The 16,299-nt window shown below is 41.8% G+C and overlaps 1 protein-coding gene across 1 annotated transcript; it reads left to right on the forward strand.

The window, feature by feature from the left end:
* The first annotated feature begins 15,575 nt into the window (after positions 1-15,575).
* LOC145820629 (uncharacterized) lies at positions 15,576-15,998 on the forward strand. Its single transcript, XM_082916932.1, has one exon. The coding sequence runs from the start codon at positions 15,576-15,578 to the stop codon at positions 15,996-15,998; it is 423 nt and encodes a 140-aa protein (XP_082773058.1).
* The last annotated feature ends 301 nt before the right edge of the window (positions 15,999-16,299 follow it).

Genomic DNA, 16,299 nt, shown 5'->3' on the forward strand with positions numbered 1-16,299 from the left:
TTTTGAAATTTGGGCTGCGTGTTCAACTTTCAGTTAATTTGTGGGCTGCGTGTTCACTATCTACCTGGGCTGCGTGTTCAGAAAATTTTGAAATTTGGGCTGCGTGTTCAACTTTCAGTTAACTTGTGGGCTGCGTGTTCACTATCTACCTGGGCTGCGTGTTCAGAAAATTTTTGAATTTTGGGCTGCGTGTTCAACTTTCAGTATAATTGTGGGCTGCGTGTTCACTATCTACCTGGGCTGCGTGTTCAGAAAATTTTGAAATTTGGGCTGCGTGTTCAACTTTCAGTTAATTTGTGGGCTGCGTGTTCACTATCTACCTAGGCTGCGTGTTCAGAAAATTTTTGAAATTTGGGCTGCGTGTTCAACTTTCAGTTAACTTGTGGGCTGCGTGTTCACTATCTACCTGGGCTGCGTGTTCAGAAAATTTGAAATTTGGGCTGCGTGTTCAACTTTCAGTTAAACTGTGGGCTGCGTGTTCACTATCTATCTGGGCTGCGTATTCAGAAAATTTAAAATGTGGGCTGTGTGTTCACTTTCGAATTCGGGCTGTGTGTTCGACAAATCAGTGTTTGAGCTGTGTGTTCTAATGTGGGCTGTGTGTTCGCAATTAATTAATGAACCGAGTGTTCAGAAATTTGAATGTTGAAACTACATGTTCAAAGATGTAAGCAAAGTACTATGTCACAAGCTAAATGTTTAAGCATGGCAAGGGTGCGAAATGTAAAAAAACGGAAGATGAGGTAAATACCTCTCGGGCCTCGTGAGAGAGATGCTGCTCCGGCTCTCTGAGAAGCAGATCCGCAGGTGCTCTCTCGTCGAAACTGGTAAAATGACGGAAAACGGCACGAGGGAGGACGTGCACTGCCGGACGGTACCTCTCGGGCACGAAAGGTCGGGTCCTCGGAGGTAGAGTCATGGGATCGAAGTCATCTCCGGCACCTGGGAAACCCCCACCGTGAGAAGAAATACCCGCCATTTTCAAGAATCTGCAAAAGGGGAGCAAAAATGAACAAAATGCGCAAAAATTGGAAAAAGTCAACAAAAGTCAACTCTCGGGAAATAAAAAGTCAACAAAAGTCAACTCCCGAGAAAATATTCTAAATATTAAGATGAACTTACCTCAAGTGGTGGAAATGCAAAAAGAAGCTTCAAAACCGGAATTTAGTCGCTCCAAAGTGTTTAAAACTAAGTGTTTTTACGAAAACAATTTGCGCGAGGTGTTGGAAAACGCGCGTAAAACTCAAAACTGGAGAGAAAAGTGTTGAAAGAGACAAGAAATGAAATGGGGTTCGGCTGCTATTTATAGGCTTCAAGCCTTGGATGAAAGGCATGCAAAAAGGAGGCAAAAAGACCGAAATACCCTCGGGAAAAGGGCATGGCCGGCCGGCCCCTGTTTCTAGCTGGCCAGCCATCTGCTTTTTGCAGAAATGGCCGGCCAGCCATTAGCTTTTGTGGAAACCGGTTGGACACCCCCCCTTGGGAAGATAAGTGGCCGGCCATGCTCCCCACATGCTCACCTAGCTCTCTGCAAATTTTGAGGAAGATCGGAGTTCCCGGGACCTGAAAAAGTTCAAGAAAAGTACATTTCCGGTCGCGAAATTGCTCCGTCGAGACTTCGGTTTCAAGTTCTGACATGTGTCTCATCATCATTCATCAAAATCAAAGTGTATCCTTTTTGAATGAGTTGTAACCTTTCAAGGAAGCAGATCGGAGGCCATGATCGAGTCACCTTCGCCGAAACACGCGTTTCCGTACTCATTGTTTCACGACGAATGAACACCCTGATTCATACTCGTTTTTGTACTTTCATGCACATATCTTGCATTCTCACGGGCATACTCACATTGTCATGTACATTTCTTGTTATTTGTATACCTTTGTGTTGGAGCATGCGTTGTCGCGCATGTTCCACTCTTGCATTGCGATGCATACACTCACCGACGCCGCGTGTGTCGAAACTTTCGGAATCGCGTTAAATATTTGTTGTTAGCATATTGTACTTGTTGCAATTTCTCTCTTTTGCAGGCACGATATTGTATGTACGGTTCAATTGAGGCTGGTGCGACCAGACGAATCGCACAGGTATCGTATCTTCTCCGTGTGAGACGTGGCGGGGATTGAATAATCCTCCGCATTCTTAACTGCATGAAATGTAGTTGTTGCTTTGCATCCTTGCTTAAAACTGTTGCATCTATTTACGAATACTTGCTTCATTACAGCTTGCTGCATTTGCGATCATTGGGTTACCTTCGGTTTCTTGTATATCATTTGCATTTTGCCCCCTGCCTGCGAGCATGCCTGCGGGCACATTTCTGTTTATCTTGTATGTTTGTCTAAGTCTTCGGCCTTGTAAAAAATGGGTCGTCTCTGGGCTTTGACATTCACTCCCGTCACTTGTGACTTCCGAGTTCTGTCAAAGAGGGGCAACTGTAGACACCCCATTTTTGACCGACCCTAAGACTCAGACGTCACCGATTGAGCGCTGGGTGATATTGCATAATGTGCTTGTTCAGAAGATTCGGAGTTGCGGCCGTGAGCCCTACCTCCGGACTCCTGAACCCTTTTCTGTGCCTTGTCTCGGTTTGCGAACCAGACTCGGTTTTCTCTGTTTCTTTTCCTGAAGGGAGGGAGAGGTCCCGTAGACCATCTCTCAATGTCCGTAGGCCATTTCGCCCATTTCGGAGTCCGGTTCCCGGTTTTCGGAGCCGTCAGGCCGTGTGCCTCGGTTCGGGACCGCTTGACCATCTCCTATTGCTCTGATTTTTGGCATACATCTTATTTCATCCCTTTTGAGGGACACTGGGGGCTGAGAAACCCACTTCGAGGTCGAATACAATTTTCGGTGCTTAACAGCCCTTTTCCGGGACCCCGAACTGCGTGTTTTGGCTCCGGAACATTCGTTTTGCAACGGTTTTCGCTCATTTTTGGCAGGTACCTCTGTTTTATCCCAAAGAAGGTCACTGAAGGGTGGGAGGCCAGCAATTGTTGCAGCAACCAGTTGTCTCTCCTCCCGAGCCTCCCGGCGCCCGTTTTTCGCACTTCCGGGCTAATGTTGAATACCTTAGAGCTAACGTTGCCAACTTTCAACCACATATCTGTGATCTACACACCTGGGAGGCCACTAAAAGTTCATGGCCGGCCATTAAGGTCACCTGACCCTTTTGACCCTTTTCTTCCGGGCTAATGTTGAACCCCTTGGACCTTTTTTCTTGAACTTTGAACCACATATCTGTGATCTACACACCTGGGAGGCCACTAAAAGTTCATGGCCGGCCAGTAAGTCAACTTGACCCTTTTGACCCCCTCTTTCCGAGCCATTGTTGAACCCCTTGGGCCCACTTTCTTGGAATTTCAATTACATGGTTGTGTTGTACACACATAGGGCTACCTCCCCAATACCTGGCCGGCCAGAAAATCTGGTTGACCCTTTTGACCCCTAGCCGGCCGGCTAGGGGGTGTGGCCGGCCGGCCACCTCCGGCCAAAGTGAGCGGCCGGCCGTGCTCTCCTCACTGTGCCCTTTCCAGCTGTGGGGCAATATCCCCCAGATATTTTCTGTATCCGGGGGATATTTTGGGAAAGAGTTTTCCTCTCCATTTGACCCCCCTTTTACACCCCTTTCTTGACCATATAAACCAGCTGAGGGTCTTCTTCATAGAGGTTAGAAAAATTCATCTCCAAGGCTCAACCCTAAACTCCATTGTTATAACTCTCAAAACTTCAAAAAACCCTAACTCCTTAACCTTCATTTCTTCTACACCACCAAGCCCTACCACCACTATCTCATTTCCAGCAACAAAGAAGGGTTCTTGAAGGCCAAAGGAGCAGCAAATCCATCCAAGAAGCAACCAAAGTCTAGATCTTCAAGGGTAAGTTACACTTTTACCCTTTTGACCCTTTTTCTTAATCAATATGTAAGCCATGCATGCTTTTTGTGTTGAGCTTCGGCCTTAACTGAAAAGGGCCATATTTTGAGCTCATCTTCACTTCTCATCAAGGGCTCAACCCTGTTTGAGCCCTCCATAATACACTTGCTTCTTTGACCATCTTGTATGTCATAATTTTGCATGCTATTTTTGACCCATGAGTAATTTATTTTCGAGCATGTGGTAAACTGATTTAGGGCTTATTTTGAGCCCCTCTTCAACATTGGAGAAGGGCTCAACATTGTTTGGTGTTTCCATAGGTCACTTGTAGTTATATCCCCTATTTGGCCCTTTTTTTTGCATAAATTAGTAGCCCTCTTTGTTTCTGTTTTTGGACCTTGGTCCGAACTGAAAGTTGTCTTATTTTGGCCTATACTTCATGTTTCATTCACACTTTTTTTCTTTTTGGTGATTATTTTATACACTTCATGTTTTAGCACCTTTTGAGCCTTATTTTGCATCATATTTTTAGCATATTTGTATATTGATTTTGAGGCTGCCATATACTGTAAATGTTCATATTTTTGGTTCATATTCAGTGTTGTAGAAGGAAATTTTTCAGTTTGGGTTTAGCTTATACCACTTGCTTCATTACCCCTATCTTGGCCCCTATTCTTGTATGCTATTTTTGCCATACCTATATTTGCTGTTTGGCCATGTTTATAACTGGAAAAGTGCTTATTTTGGGACTGTCTAGCTTCTGTCTTTGCATTGCATGTCCATGTTGTACATGTTTAGTATGGCTATAGGCCATTTCGGATGCCTAATGTTGCATTTCGGGACATTTCCTTGCATTTCATGTCATTTCGCTTCATTTCGGGACTGTTTTCCCTCATATTTTGTTGCTCAAATTCCATTAGTATGCTTGCATATCATTTCCATGTCATTTCATATCATTTTATCATTGCCTCGGTTTGCGTGCCCGTGTGCACGCATTTCGAGGCACTTCATTTTCTGCCATCGGCATCCGATGTGAGTGTGGCTGAGGCTCACTCATGTTGGTATAAGCCCATTTGTCATTTCCATGTTATTTCATCACATCTTATCATCGCCTCGGTTTGCGTGCCCGTGTGCACGCATTTCGAGGCACTTCATTTTCGTCCGTCGGCATCCGATGTGAGTGTGGCTGAGGCTCACTCATGTTGGTATAAGCCCATTTGTCATTTTCATATCATTTATCATCGCCTCGGTTTGCGTGCCCGTGTGCACGCACTTCGAGGCATCTCATCTTCATTACATCTGTCATCGCCTCGGTTTGCGTGCCCGTGTGCACGTACTTCGAGGCATCTCATTTTCCTTGTATCTGTCATCGCCTCGGTTTGCGTGCCCGTGTGCATGTACTTCGAGGCATCTCATTTTCATCATTCTGTCATCGCCTCGGTTTGCGTGCCCGTGTGCACGTACTTCGAGGCATCTCATCTTCATTATATCTGTCATCGCCTCGGTTTGCGTGCCCGCGTGCACGTACTTCGAGACACATATCATTGCCTCGGTTCGCGTGCCCGCGTGCACGTACTTCGAGACACATATCATTGCCTCGGTTTGCGTGCCCGCGTGCACGCATTTCGAGACACATATCATCGTCTCGGTTTGCGTGCCCGTGTGCACGCATTTCGAGGCACCGCATTTTCATAGCATTCTGTATTTTCTCGGTTTGCGTGCCTGCGTGCACGCATTACGAGGCATCTCATTTCATAGCATTGTGTACGTCAGGATTGCATCTTAGTTGCATTTCATGCATATCATGCATATTGCATCGTGTCCGGAATAGGAGTTAGCCCGGGCACGGGAAACGAGGTACATTTCGTACTCCGAGTGACGGAATGTGTCTCAATTCCCCAGTCACCGACACTCCGGATTATCCATGATGGAGTTAGGTTTTAGCTGTAGTTTCATGTGCATTCATCTTATATTGAATTGTGCATTTCGACTCCTCGACCATCATGCCTCGGTATGCGTGATTGGTGGCACGAGGATCGAGACATGCATATATTTGTGCAAATACATTGCTATGCCCCTTTCCTGCTCTCTGTTACAGCAAAACCAGGAATCAGCAAACTTTTGGGGCTTGGCACGCATTTCAAGAACAGGTGTAAACAGAGGCTAATTGGGGCATTCCGGTGGATTTCCGCGCAAGACAGTCCGGACATGCATCATCCACCAGAAGCAAGACAGTCCCTGGCTTGCACGCCAGTTTATTTGCTTTCTAGTTAATTCATTAATTAATTAGAATTTCTGTAATATTTTGGACTGTAATATTCTTTTATTTTGGGGACTGTAATATTTGGACTGTATTATTTATTCGGACCCTCCGAGTGAGGGCATAACTGTAATAAGTGTGCGTGAGTGTGATGTATGTCTTCCAACCCCACGTCTTTCTCCCTTTTATTTATCCGCTTATGATGGTTAGATTAGGGCATATTTAAATTAGCATACAGTATGACAGCATGTTTGCATCATCCATCTGTATTGCATGCACCGGACTCGGCACATCATACTAACTGCATTGTACTTTCAATTCTAAATTGAATACATGATAGTTGTAGCATTTCATATACCATCTTAGAATAGCCGAGCCTGCTATAGTTGCATTTTGCATGTGTTGCATTAGGCATTTTTGTATACTTAGGATCATGCATGATTTCTAATTAACTTCCTTTTTTTTTGGCTTGGAGTACTCGGTAAGTTTTATGCTTTAGCATCCTTGCATGCATGTGAGTGACTGCCATGAATAGCATGCTTACCATGAGGCTAATTGCTAATGTGATATAACTGCCTGAATGCCTGTGGGTGAAGGTTGGGTTATTTGAATTGGAATAATTCATTAAATGTGTGTTTTAAGCCCACTAGATAGTGGCAAAATCATGTTTTCTAAGCCCACCTGAGGGTGGCAAATCCACGTCTTAGCCTACTTGCGAGTAGCATCATCAAACCATTTTCAAATAAACAAGCATGAAATGTTTTGTTCCAATTCGGGCGATCCAGTCTATATTTATATGCTGTGAGCATCACATAGTAATCTAGGCTAATAACCGGAATAAGAACTCACAATGTTTTCAAAAATTGATATCATGGTTAGTAGAGGCCGGTCTATGACCGGGCGAGCGGGGGTGCTCACGAAGTGACCTTCCCCAATCGTACCCAAGTTCCCGAACCGAGGCAACTTTGGTGATGACGGACACGTGGCCTTTTGGCACCGAGTCAGGGTTTCCTAAATTTCCCAAAATAAAATATTTAGGTGGCGACTCTGTATCTGGCAAAGCAGTCCATGTTTGGCACTTCTTTCAAAAATCAGTTTTCCTAAAACGATTTGCCGGATTTGGACTCTTTGGTTCAGATTTAGAACCGTGACTGCAAAAGTCGAGTCCGAGCTGTAGCGAGGCCCCCCGCGGGCTTGTTACAAAAACCAACCCCAAACAGATCCTAGGTAGGTCTGAAATAGTGGAGAAATGGTCTAAAATGATGGCTCGGAATGCAACGAAATGGAGCTCACTCAATGGTCCGAAAACAAGGCATACAAGTGCGACTCTCAAACACATTTAAAGAGTACAAAACATGGCAATATGACATTCAAACAAGCTCTGAAATATGATGTATAATGAGCCCAAAACATGAACACACCTCAGTATATGCATGGAATGAACCTCGAAACTCAAAGTTAAGCATGGGTATTGAACTACAAGCATGAAAAACCAACATTATTCAACCATGAGACCCAAAAACAGAGCTAGGGCAGTCCAAAATAAGCACAATATCAGTTTAAGGCATGGCCAAAAAGTGTTAAAATCAAGGGTCAACAAAGCATGCAAAGAAAGCTAGTGAACCATGAGTTACATTACAACTATATGGAGCATATGAAGGCTCACCAAACCAGCCAAAAATAGAAGTATTCCATGCCAAAATATGCCCAAATAACCACTGAAACTCAGTCAATGCATGCAAGAATGACGGGCTCCTTTGAAAGGCCAATAAGGGGGTTGTTCTACACATGCATGATGGACACACACAATGGCAAAACCACCTCTGGAAAGAGGTTTTGAGGGTCCTAAGAGCCATTAAAAAGAGCCTGAAAGGGGTCTAGGAAACATGCAAATAAAGGTTCCTTTGAAAGGCCTTGAATGGGGTTGTTCTACACATGCATCAAAGACACAAATATGGCCAAAAGGGCTCTGGACAAAGTCAAGGCAGACCTTGAAACTCACAAATAATAGCTTAAAACAAGACTTCTCAACATGAAAAATGGAGCTCTTTTGGAAGGCCAACAAAGCTAGTAAAGAGAACAAGGGGTGAGAGGGTCACCCCTCTCTGATTTTAGGGCTCAAAAACACATCTAAGCCACTAAAAATCCACTGGATTTTAGTGGCTAAAAGGCTAAACCAAGGCCAACATAAATGCTCTAATGCATAGCTCAAAACATGAGGAAATGAAGCATGCAAAGGGGAAGATGACCCCAAACAAAAAAAGTATGTTAAACAAATATGTTTATAATCTAAAAAAAAAACTTTTTCCAGTTTATGTCAAGGTCCAAAAATTCTTTCAAGTATGGCTAAGAAATGAAGCAAAATAATGCAAAAAAAAGGAAAAATAGAGGCTTACCCTTGTAGAGCCGACCCTCAGCAACTTCTGGACCAAGGTAATGAGCCTTCAACCTCTGAAAATCAGTTCCAAGGTGCGTGGATGGATGGTGGAGGTGTTGTGTTAGGAGGTGTAGTGCAAATGGCCAAGAATAATGGAGTTTTGGAGCTTGGAAGAGAGAGATATGGAGGGAAGTGTATGTATGCTCTGATCAAAAGATTCAACCCTAGCAATGGAAGAGGAGGCCTCCATTTATAGAGAAGAGAGGCCAAAGCTTCTCTAAGAAGCTTCAAACCAAGTTCAAAGATCCTCCATATATGGAGGATCACTTTTAAGGCTTCCAGCTGGCACAACTGGCTTACACTCAATGAGACCAAAAAGCAGGAAGCAGGCCGACCAGTTAAGGTGGTCAGTTGGCCACTCCCCCTGGTTGGCTGACTAGTGGTCAAAAGGGTCAAGTTGAAAAGGTGGTCGGCCATACCAGATTGGTGGCCTCTCAGGTGAGTACAACAAAGCTATATGGTGGGAGACCAAAAATTGTGGCCAAAGAGAGAGGAAAACCAGCTTTCTAGCAAGGTTCAAAAGGGTCAGGAAGAAAAGATGGTCGGCCTACCCATATTGGTGGCCTCCCAGATGAGTACAGCACAATGGTGGTATGGGAGACCAGAAATTATGGCCCAAAAATGAGGGAGACCAGTTTCCCGACAAGAAAATTGGCTGGAGGAGAGAGAAAAGTGGTCTCCAAGGAGAAAGCTGGTTTCCAAGAAGCAAAGGTGGTCTCCCACCCTTGCACCACCTTCCTAACAATGAAACTAGGGTCCATGCCAAAAATGAACCCTAACCGATGCAAAACAAGGGTTCGGGGGTCAAAACCCGCAGCTGGGGGGCCCAAAAACTGACTGTTAAGCACCGGAAGTGGCGTGTGACCACGAAGGTGGTCTCTCGGGCCACAGTGTCCCTCAAAAGAGAGGAAACAAGGTGTGTGCCAAAAATCGGAGCAAACGGAGGTAGTTAAGCGGTCCCGAATCGAGGCACACGGCCGACGGTTCCGAAAATCAGAAACTGGTCTCCAAAAGGGAAAAATGGCCTACGGCCACGAAACGTAGCCTACGGCCATTGAGAGATGGTCTACGAGACCTCTCCCTCCCTTCAGGAAGAGAAAACAAAGAAAATAGGACCTGGTTCGCAAACCGAGGCAAAGCATAAAAGTGCCCCGAAGTCCGAAGGTAAGGCTCGCGGCCGAGACTCTGAAACCTCAGAATGAGCACAATATGCACTATCACCGAGCGCTCAATTTGTGACATCTGAGTCTTAAGGTCGGTCAAAAATGGGGTGTCTACAACTTGTCATGCCACTTGATCAAGTCTTGAAAGGATTTAAAAAGAAATGAGGGCAATACATGTCATGCATGGTTCCAACTTCATGATTTAAGTTTGATTTTGAGAATTAGGTCTACGATTTTGAGCAATTGGTTTCAAATTGACTACATTTCTAAGTTTTAAAATGTTTTTCCATGTTTTTGTATAAAAAATACAAGTTTTGGACCTTTGTATATCAAATTTGAACTGCAAATACAGTTCTGGAAATTCCAAAATTCGGCTTGTTCGATCGAGCGAAAAAAGTGTCGCTCGAGCATAAAAATTGAGCTCCTAGAAGTTTTACAAAATTTTACAGACCGCTCGAGTGACCAAAGTGGCACTCGAACGAGGACCCCTTTTACTCAGTCTTCCGCTCGAGCGACCGTCGAGCGAAAATTTCATGCAACTTGTACTTTTGCAAAGTTTACAGACCGCTTGAGCGACTACCCTTATTATTAAATGTCCGCTCGAGCGAAAGATGTTGCGCTTAAGCGGAGACCCTGTTTTCAACAAAGTTTGACTAACTCTTTTAAGTGCATAATTGCATCCTCATGTTATTTCAAGTATTCTTAGGCACCAATTGAGCTCACATAAACATGGAATGAGTTAGAAGCACATGAGGAATATTTAATTAAAGAAGCATGGTTATCGAATGGTACTCCAATTGCATCTTGGTTATGTGTTTTGTATAGGTGGACATTCGAGGCCTAGTGACAACGTAACCCTCTGTGAGTAATAACTCTATAAAGATATGTTCGAGTTATATTTATTTTTGAAAATGTTGTTGTTATCAAAATTGATATATGAATGATTGAATGGCTTATTGAAACAAATGGTTTATTAAAACATCAGGATGATTTATCAAACCTATTATTGTTCATTGAATGGTTTCTTGAAACTTTAGTTTCTTATGAATGAATGAAGTTCTGTTTTGAAATTGTACTCATGGCATCCTTTAGTGAGGCCCTTGCCTGGGAGAAACAATACCAAGGCCCATTGTTTAATAGGCCCTCACCTGGGGGATATAATACCATGGCCTATTGCTTAATAGGCCCTTGCTTGGGGGAAATAAATGCCATGGCCCATTGGCACACGCCCGGGGGAAACAATACCGTGGCCCATTAACTGAAATACAGAGATCTCGGCAGTTAGACCTTAATGGTCACATTGGATAAGATATATTGATTGACCCATTGCGGTCCCATTGATTGACCTTTGAGGTCTCATTGTTACTGATACATTGTTACTCTATTAGATGTTCCACGTAAATTGAGTGTGTAATACTATTGAGATAACATGGATTATTGAGAATTGTATTGAAATCGAAATTGTATTGAAAACCCTATCGAACAATGGTTTTGTTATTGCAAAGGATTGATATGATGGCTAATCTAATTGATATTTGTATTGGTGTGGAACTTCATTCATATAACCTCTTTATTCTATTATTACTCATTGGACATTAGCTCATTATTTATGTGTATATATATGTAGGTGAGCAAATTGAGCATCAAGGATAGAGATCGCCTCGGAGTCACCACGTGGTCAGCCTTTTGTGGAGCTCCCAAGATAGAGCCAACTTGGACTCGTGACGATCCAAGCAAAGTCTAAACCCCATTTTTTCGTTATGAACTCTTAGTTGATTTTTTGGTATAGGGGTTTTTGTGTATGTAAGACTTGACAAGTTCAAAATTGTGGGTTGAATGTTTGTTTTTATTTAAAACGTTTGTGGTGTATGCACTTACTTATAGAATAGTTGTACAGTTTTGATTCAAAGTTTCTTTCATATATGTATGGCTCAATGGATAAATTTTTTTATGTTATGATATACTATTAAATAGATTTTGTTTATAGAGGCCATTGGTAATCTATGATTACTGGCCGGTTATAATGCTAAACCTATAGAGGCGGTTTGGGTCGTGACTGAGTGGTATCAGAGCACGAGTTATATCTCATTCACTTGTCCATTGAGCTATAGAGAGTCTAGTGGAGACTTCAAGATTGCATTCGTGTGTATTTTAATGCTAAAGTGAGACAATTTGTACAATTACATATTTGAAATACTTCCCGCAATCTTTTATGAGAAATACTTCCCGCAATGTGTATGGGACAGAAAAGTGTCTGAATTTATGGAACTCAAGTAGGAAAACAAATCAGTTGCTGAATATGAGGTTTAGTTTACAGAGTTAGCCCACTTCGCACCCCACATGGTAGATACGGACTACAAGAAAGCTAGACAATTTGAGGGAGGTTTGCGTGGCCCAATCCAAGACAGAGTCAATGTACTTAATTTACCAACATATGTGGATGTGTTTGATAGGGCACTAATAGCAGGGGGAAATATGGCTAACCGTAAACAAAATTTTGAATGGAAGGACAAAAGACATAATTTTAATAAGGGGACACCATCAACAAATAAGAAGTTGAAGTCTGGGAATTCTAGTAATTCGGGGTCAACCCAAAATGGCAACTCAGTACCTACTTGCAGCATTTGTGGAAAGAAGCATAGAGGTGTTTGCCATTGCATTACGGGGGCTTGTTACTAGTGTGGAAACATAGGGATATGGCAAAAGATTATACACAGTCATGTTTGGGTAGTAATCGAGGTGCCACAAGCTTGATTGGATCAGTTCCCACAACAAGACCAGCTGTAACACTGTCTACCACAAGAAATGAACAAAGGCAAGGAAGAGTTTTTGCATTAGTACTGGGGGACACTCAAAATACTGAGGCAGTAGTGTCAGGTACAATCTCCATTTGTGGTAAATGCTTATGCTTTAATTGATTCAAGGTCTACACATTCATTTGTTTCTATAGTTTTTGCTGAAACTTTGAATAGACCTATGGAAACATTGAGTTATATATTATGTGTTGCATCACCTACGGGGGGATCTATGTTATGCTAAACTGTACATGCTACGTGTGAATTATTTCTTGGGAATGCTATTCTGTATGCTGATTTAATACCTTTAGACATGAGACATTTTGATGTTGTTTTGGGTATGGATTGGCTAGCTAAATACCATGCGACCATAGATTGTGCTTTAAAACGAGTAATATTCCGACCTCCTAAACAAGATGAATTTTATTTTGAGGGAAAGGGGGTAGTTCCACCACCATACCTTATATCTACTATGAAAGCCCAAAAACTAATGAGTAAAGGTTGTCAAGGGTATTTGTGTAGTGTAATAGCCGAACCGACCATGGGCATTACTTTAGACAATATACCAGTGGTGAGAGATTTTCTCGATGTGTTACCGGATGAATTACCTAGACAACTTGTTGATAGAGAGATTGAATTTACAATTGATGTAATACTGGGTACATAACCAATTTCTAAAACTCCCTACTATATGTCCACCATTGAAATAAAAGAACTGAAAGCTTAGTTGTAGGAATTGCTTGATAAGGGATTTATTTGTCTGACGCCGGTTTTTTTTTGTAAAGAAGAAAGATGGGACCCTCAGACTATGTATCGATTACCGAGAACTCAATAAGGTAATAGTGAAGAATAAATATCCATTGCCATGTATTGATGATCTATTTGATCAGTTGCAGGGGGCCCAGGTATTTTCAAAAATTAACTTGAGATCGGACTATCATCATTTGAAAGTTAGGGCTGCAGATATTGAAAAGACTGCTTTGCAAACTAGGTATGGACATTATGAGTTTTTAGTTATGCCTTTGGAGTCACTAATGCACCCGTAGCATTCATGGATTTGTTGAACATGGTTTTCAAACCTTTCTTAGATGATTTTTTCGTTGTTTTCATTGATGACATTTTGATTTATTCGAAAAGTAAGGATGAGCATGAACAACATTTGAGAATGACTCTTCAAACACTTAGAGAAAAGCAACTGTATGGGAAATTGAAGAAGTGAGAGTTTTGGTTTGATGAAATAACATTTTTGGGGCATGTTATTAACAAAAATGGTATCTTAGTTGACCCTTAGAAAATCGAAGCGATTGTTGATTGGCCTACTCCGACCAATGTAATAGAAGTTCGTAGTTTTAGGGGATTGGCTAGTTATTATCGGATGTTTGTTAAAGACTTCTCAAAGATTACAGTGCCATTGACTCAATTTATTCGAAAGGGAGAACCATTTGAATGGACCGACCAAAGAGAATCTGCATTTCAAGAACTAAAGACAAGATTGACCACAACTCTAATCCTCACTATATCCACAGGTACAGAAGGATTTATGATTTATAGTGATGTATCTTATAAAGGTTTGGATTATGTCTTAATGCAGAATGGTAGGGTGATTGCTTATGCCTCTTGACAACTGAGACCACATGAGAAAAACTATCCAACGCATGACCTAGAACTTGCCGCAGTTGTGTTTGCACTGAAAATATGACGTCACTACTTGTATGGAATCAAATGTGGAGTGTACATCGATCATAAAAGCTTGAAGTACTTTTTCATCCAAAAAGAATTGAACATGCGACAAAGACGCTAGCTTAAATTGATCAAGGACTATGATTTACAGATTCACTACCTTCCGAGCAAAGCCAACACTGTGGTAGATGCACTCAGTAGAAAGAATATGGGGAATCTAGCTTGTTTGCTCACAGATCAGAAAGAATTGCTGCTAGAGTTTGAACAACTTGAAATTGAAGTGATACCTTTTGAACAAGATAGCTTGATAGCTGTAATGTCTGCACAGCCTACAATTATTGAAAAAATCAAACAAAAGCAAATGAATGATGAGTTTTTGAAGAAGATTTGTGATGAATTTGACACCAAGCCTAAACCAGGGTTCACATTTGAGGCTTCCATGTTGAGATTTCAAGGGAGATTAAGTATTCCTAATAATGCCGACTTAAAAAGGAAAATTTTAGAGGAAGCTTACAAATCAATGTTTGTTATGTATCCAAAAAGCACTAAAATGTACCAAGATTTGAAGCTAGTATATTGGTGGCCTAACATGAAAAGAGAAATTGCCGACTTCAATTCCAAGCACTTGCAATGTTGGCAAGTGAAAGCAGAGCATCAGAAACCGGCAAGCATGCTTCAGTCTCTTTCTATCCTGGAATGGAAATGGGAGCATATCACCATGGACTTCGTTGTTGGCCTACCTCGAACACCTAGAGGTATGGATTCTATTTGGGTTATAGTTGATAGACTAATTAAGTCTGCTCATTTTCTTGCTGTAAAGACTTCTTTTACTACATATAGACTTGTTACTATCTACATTTACGAGATTATTCGACTATATGGAGTTCCCGTGTCTATTATATCAGATGGGGATCCTAAATTTGTTTCTAGATTTTGGCATAGTCTACAGGATGCAATGGGGACAAAATTGAGGTTTAGTACAACATTTCATCGACAAATTGATGGACAAACCGAGAGGACTATTCATACCTTAGAAGACATGCTTCGTATGCGTGTTTTGGACTTTCAGGGCAGTTGCAAAAAGTATTTGCCATTGGCCAAGTTTGCTTATAACAATAGTTTTCACGCTAGCATTGGTATGGCACCATATGAGACACTATATGGCAGAAAGTGTAGATCGCCAATTTGTTGGACAAAGGTTGGTGACAGGGTTATTTATGGTACTGAACTTGTGCAAGAAACAACTGAAAAAGATCAAAATCATTCAGCAAAGGCTTATGACTGCATAGAATCGACAGAAAAGTTATGCGAACTAGCGAAGAAGAGACTTAGAATATGAAGCGGGGGATCATGTATTTATCCAAGTAACATCGATGAAAAGACATATGAGATTTGGAAAGAAGGAAAAACTGACTCCTCGCTATATTGGACCATTTCAGATTCTTGAAAGGTTAGGTCTTGTTGCTTACTATATTTCCTTGCCACCGGGAATGGAACAAATGCATAATGTCTTCCATATATCCATGCTTCGTGAGTATCTTAGAGATCCGTTCCATATGATTGATCACCATCGGATTGCTTTAGACGAAAATATGATTTATAAAGAATGGCCCATGCAGATCATTGATCAGCAAGTGAAGCAATTGCGAAACAAAACTATCTCTATGGTGAAGGTCAAGTGGAAAGAACATTATGGGAAAGAGGTCACTTGGGAAAAAGAGGATGAGATGCGACATCGATATCTGCATTTCTTTTCGTTTGAAGGCAACTTAAGTTTGGAGGACCAAACTTTCTAAGGGGGAGAGACTGTGATGGCCCCGACCTCCGTACTATTATATTATATTGTTTCAATAAGTTTAATTGCATGATTGTGTGATTAATTATGTGTTACATGCTTAATTTTGTAGTTATCTGTTATTTCATGGAATATATGTTCACTTATTGACTTAGAATCAGAAATTGAAAGCCCAAACGGCTTCGGAAACCAAAATTGACTAGTCTAATAGGCCAATTAGAATATTTAGAATTTTGTGGCAACTTTTGGCAAAATTTGATTCAGACCAAAATAATTAGAATAAACTGATTGTACTTAGTTAG

This window comes from Camellia sinensis, chromosome 1 (genome assembly GCF_055761805.1).
Source record: "Camellia sinensis isolate YWXY chromosome 1, ASM5576180v1, whole genome shotgun sequence".
In the NCBI taxonomy this organism is placed as follows: domain Eukaryota; kingdom Viridiplantae; phylum Streptophyta; class Magnoliopsida; order Ericales; family Theaceae; genus Camellia; species Camellia sinensis.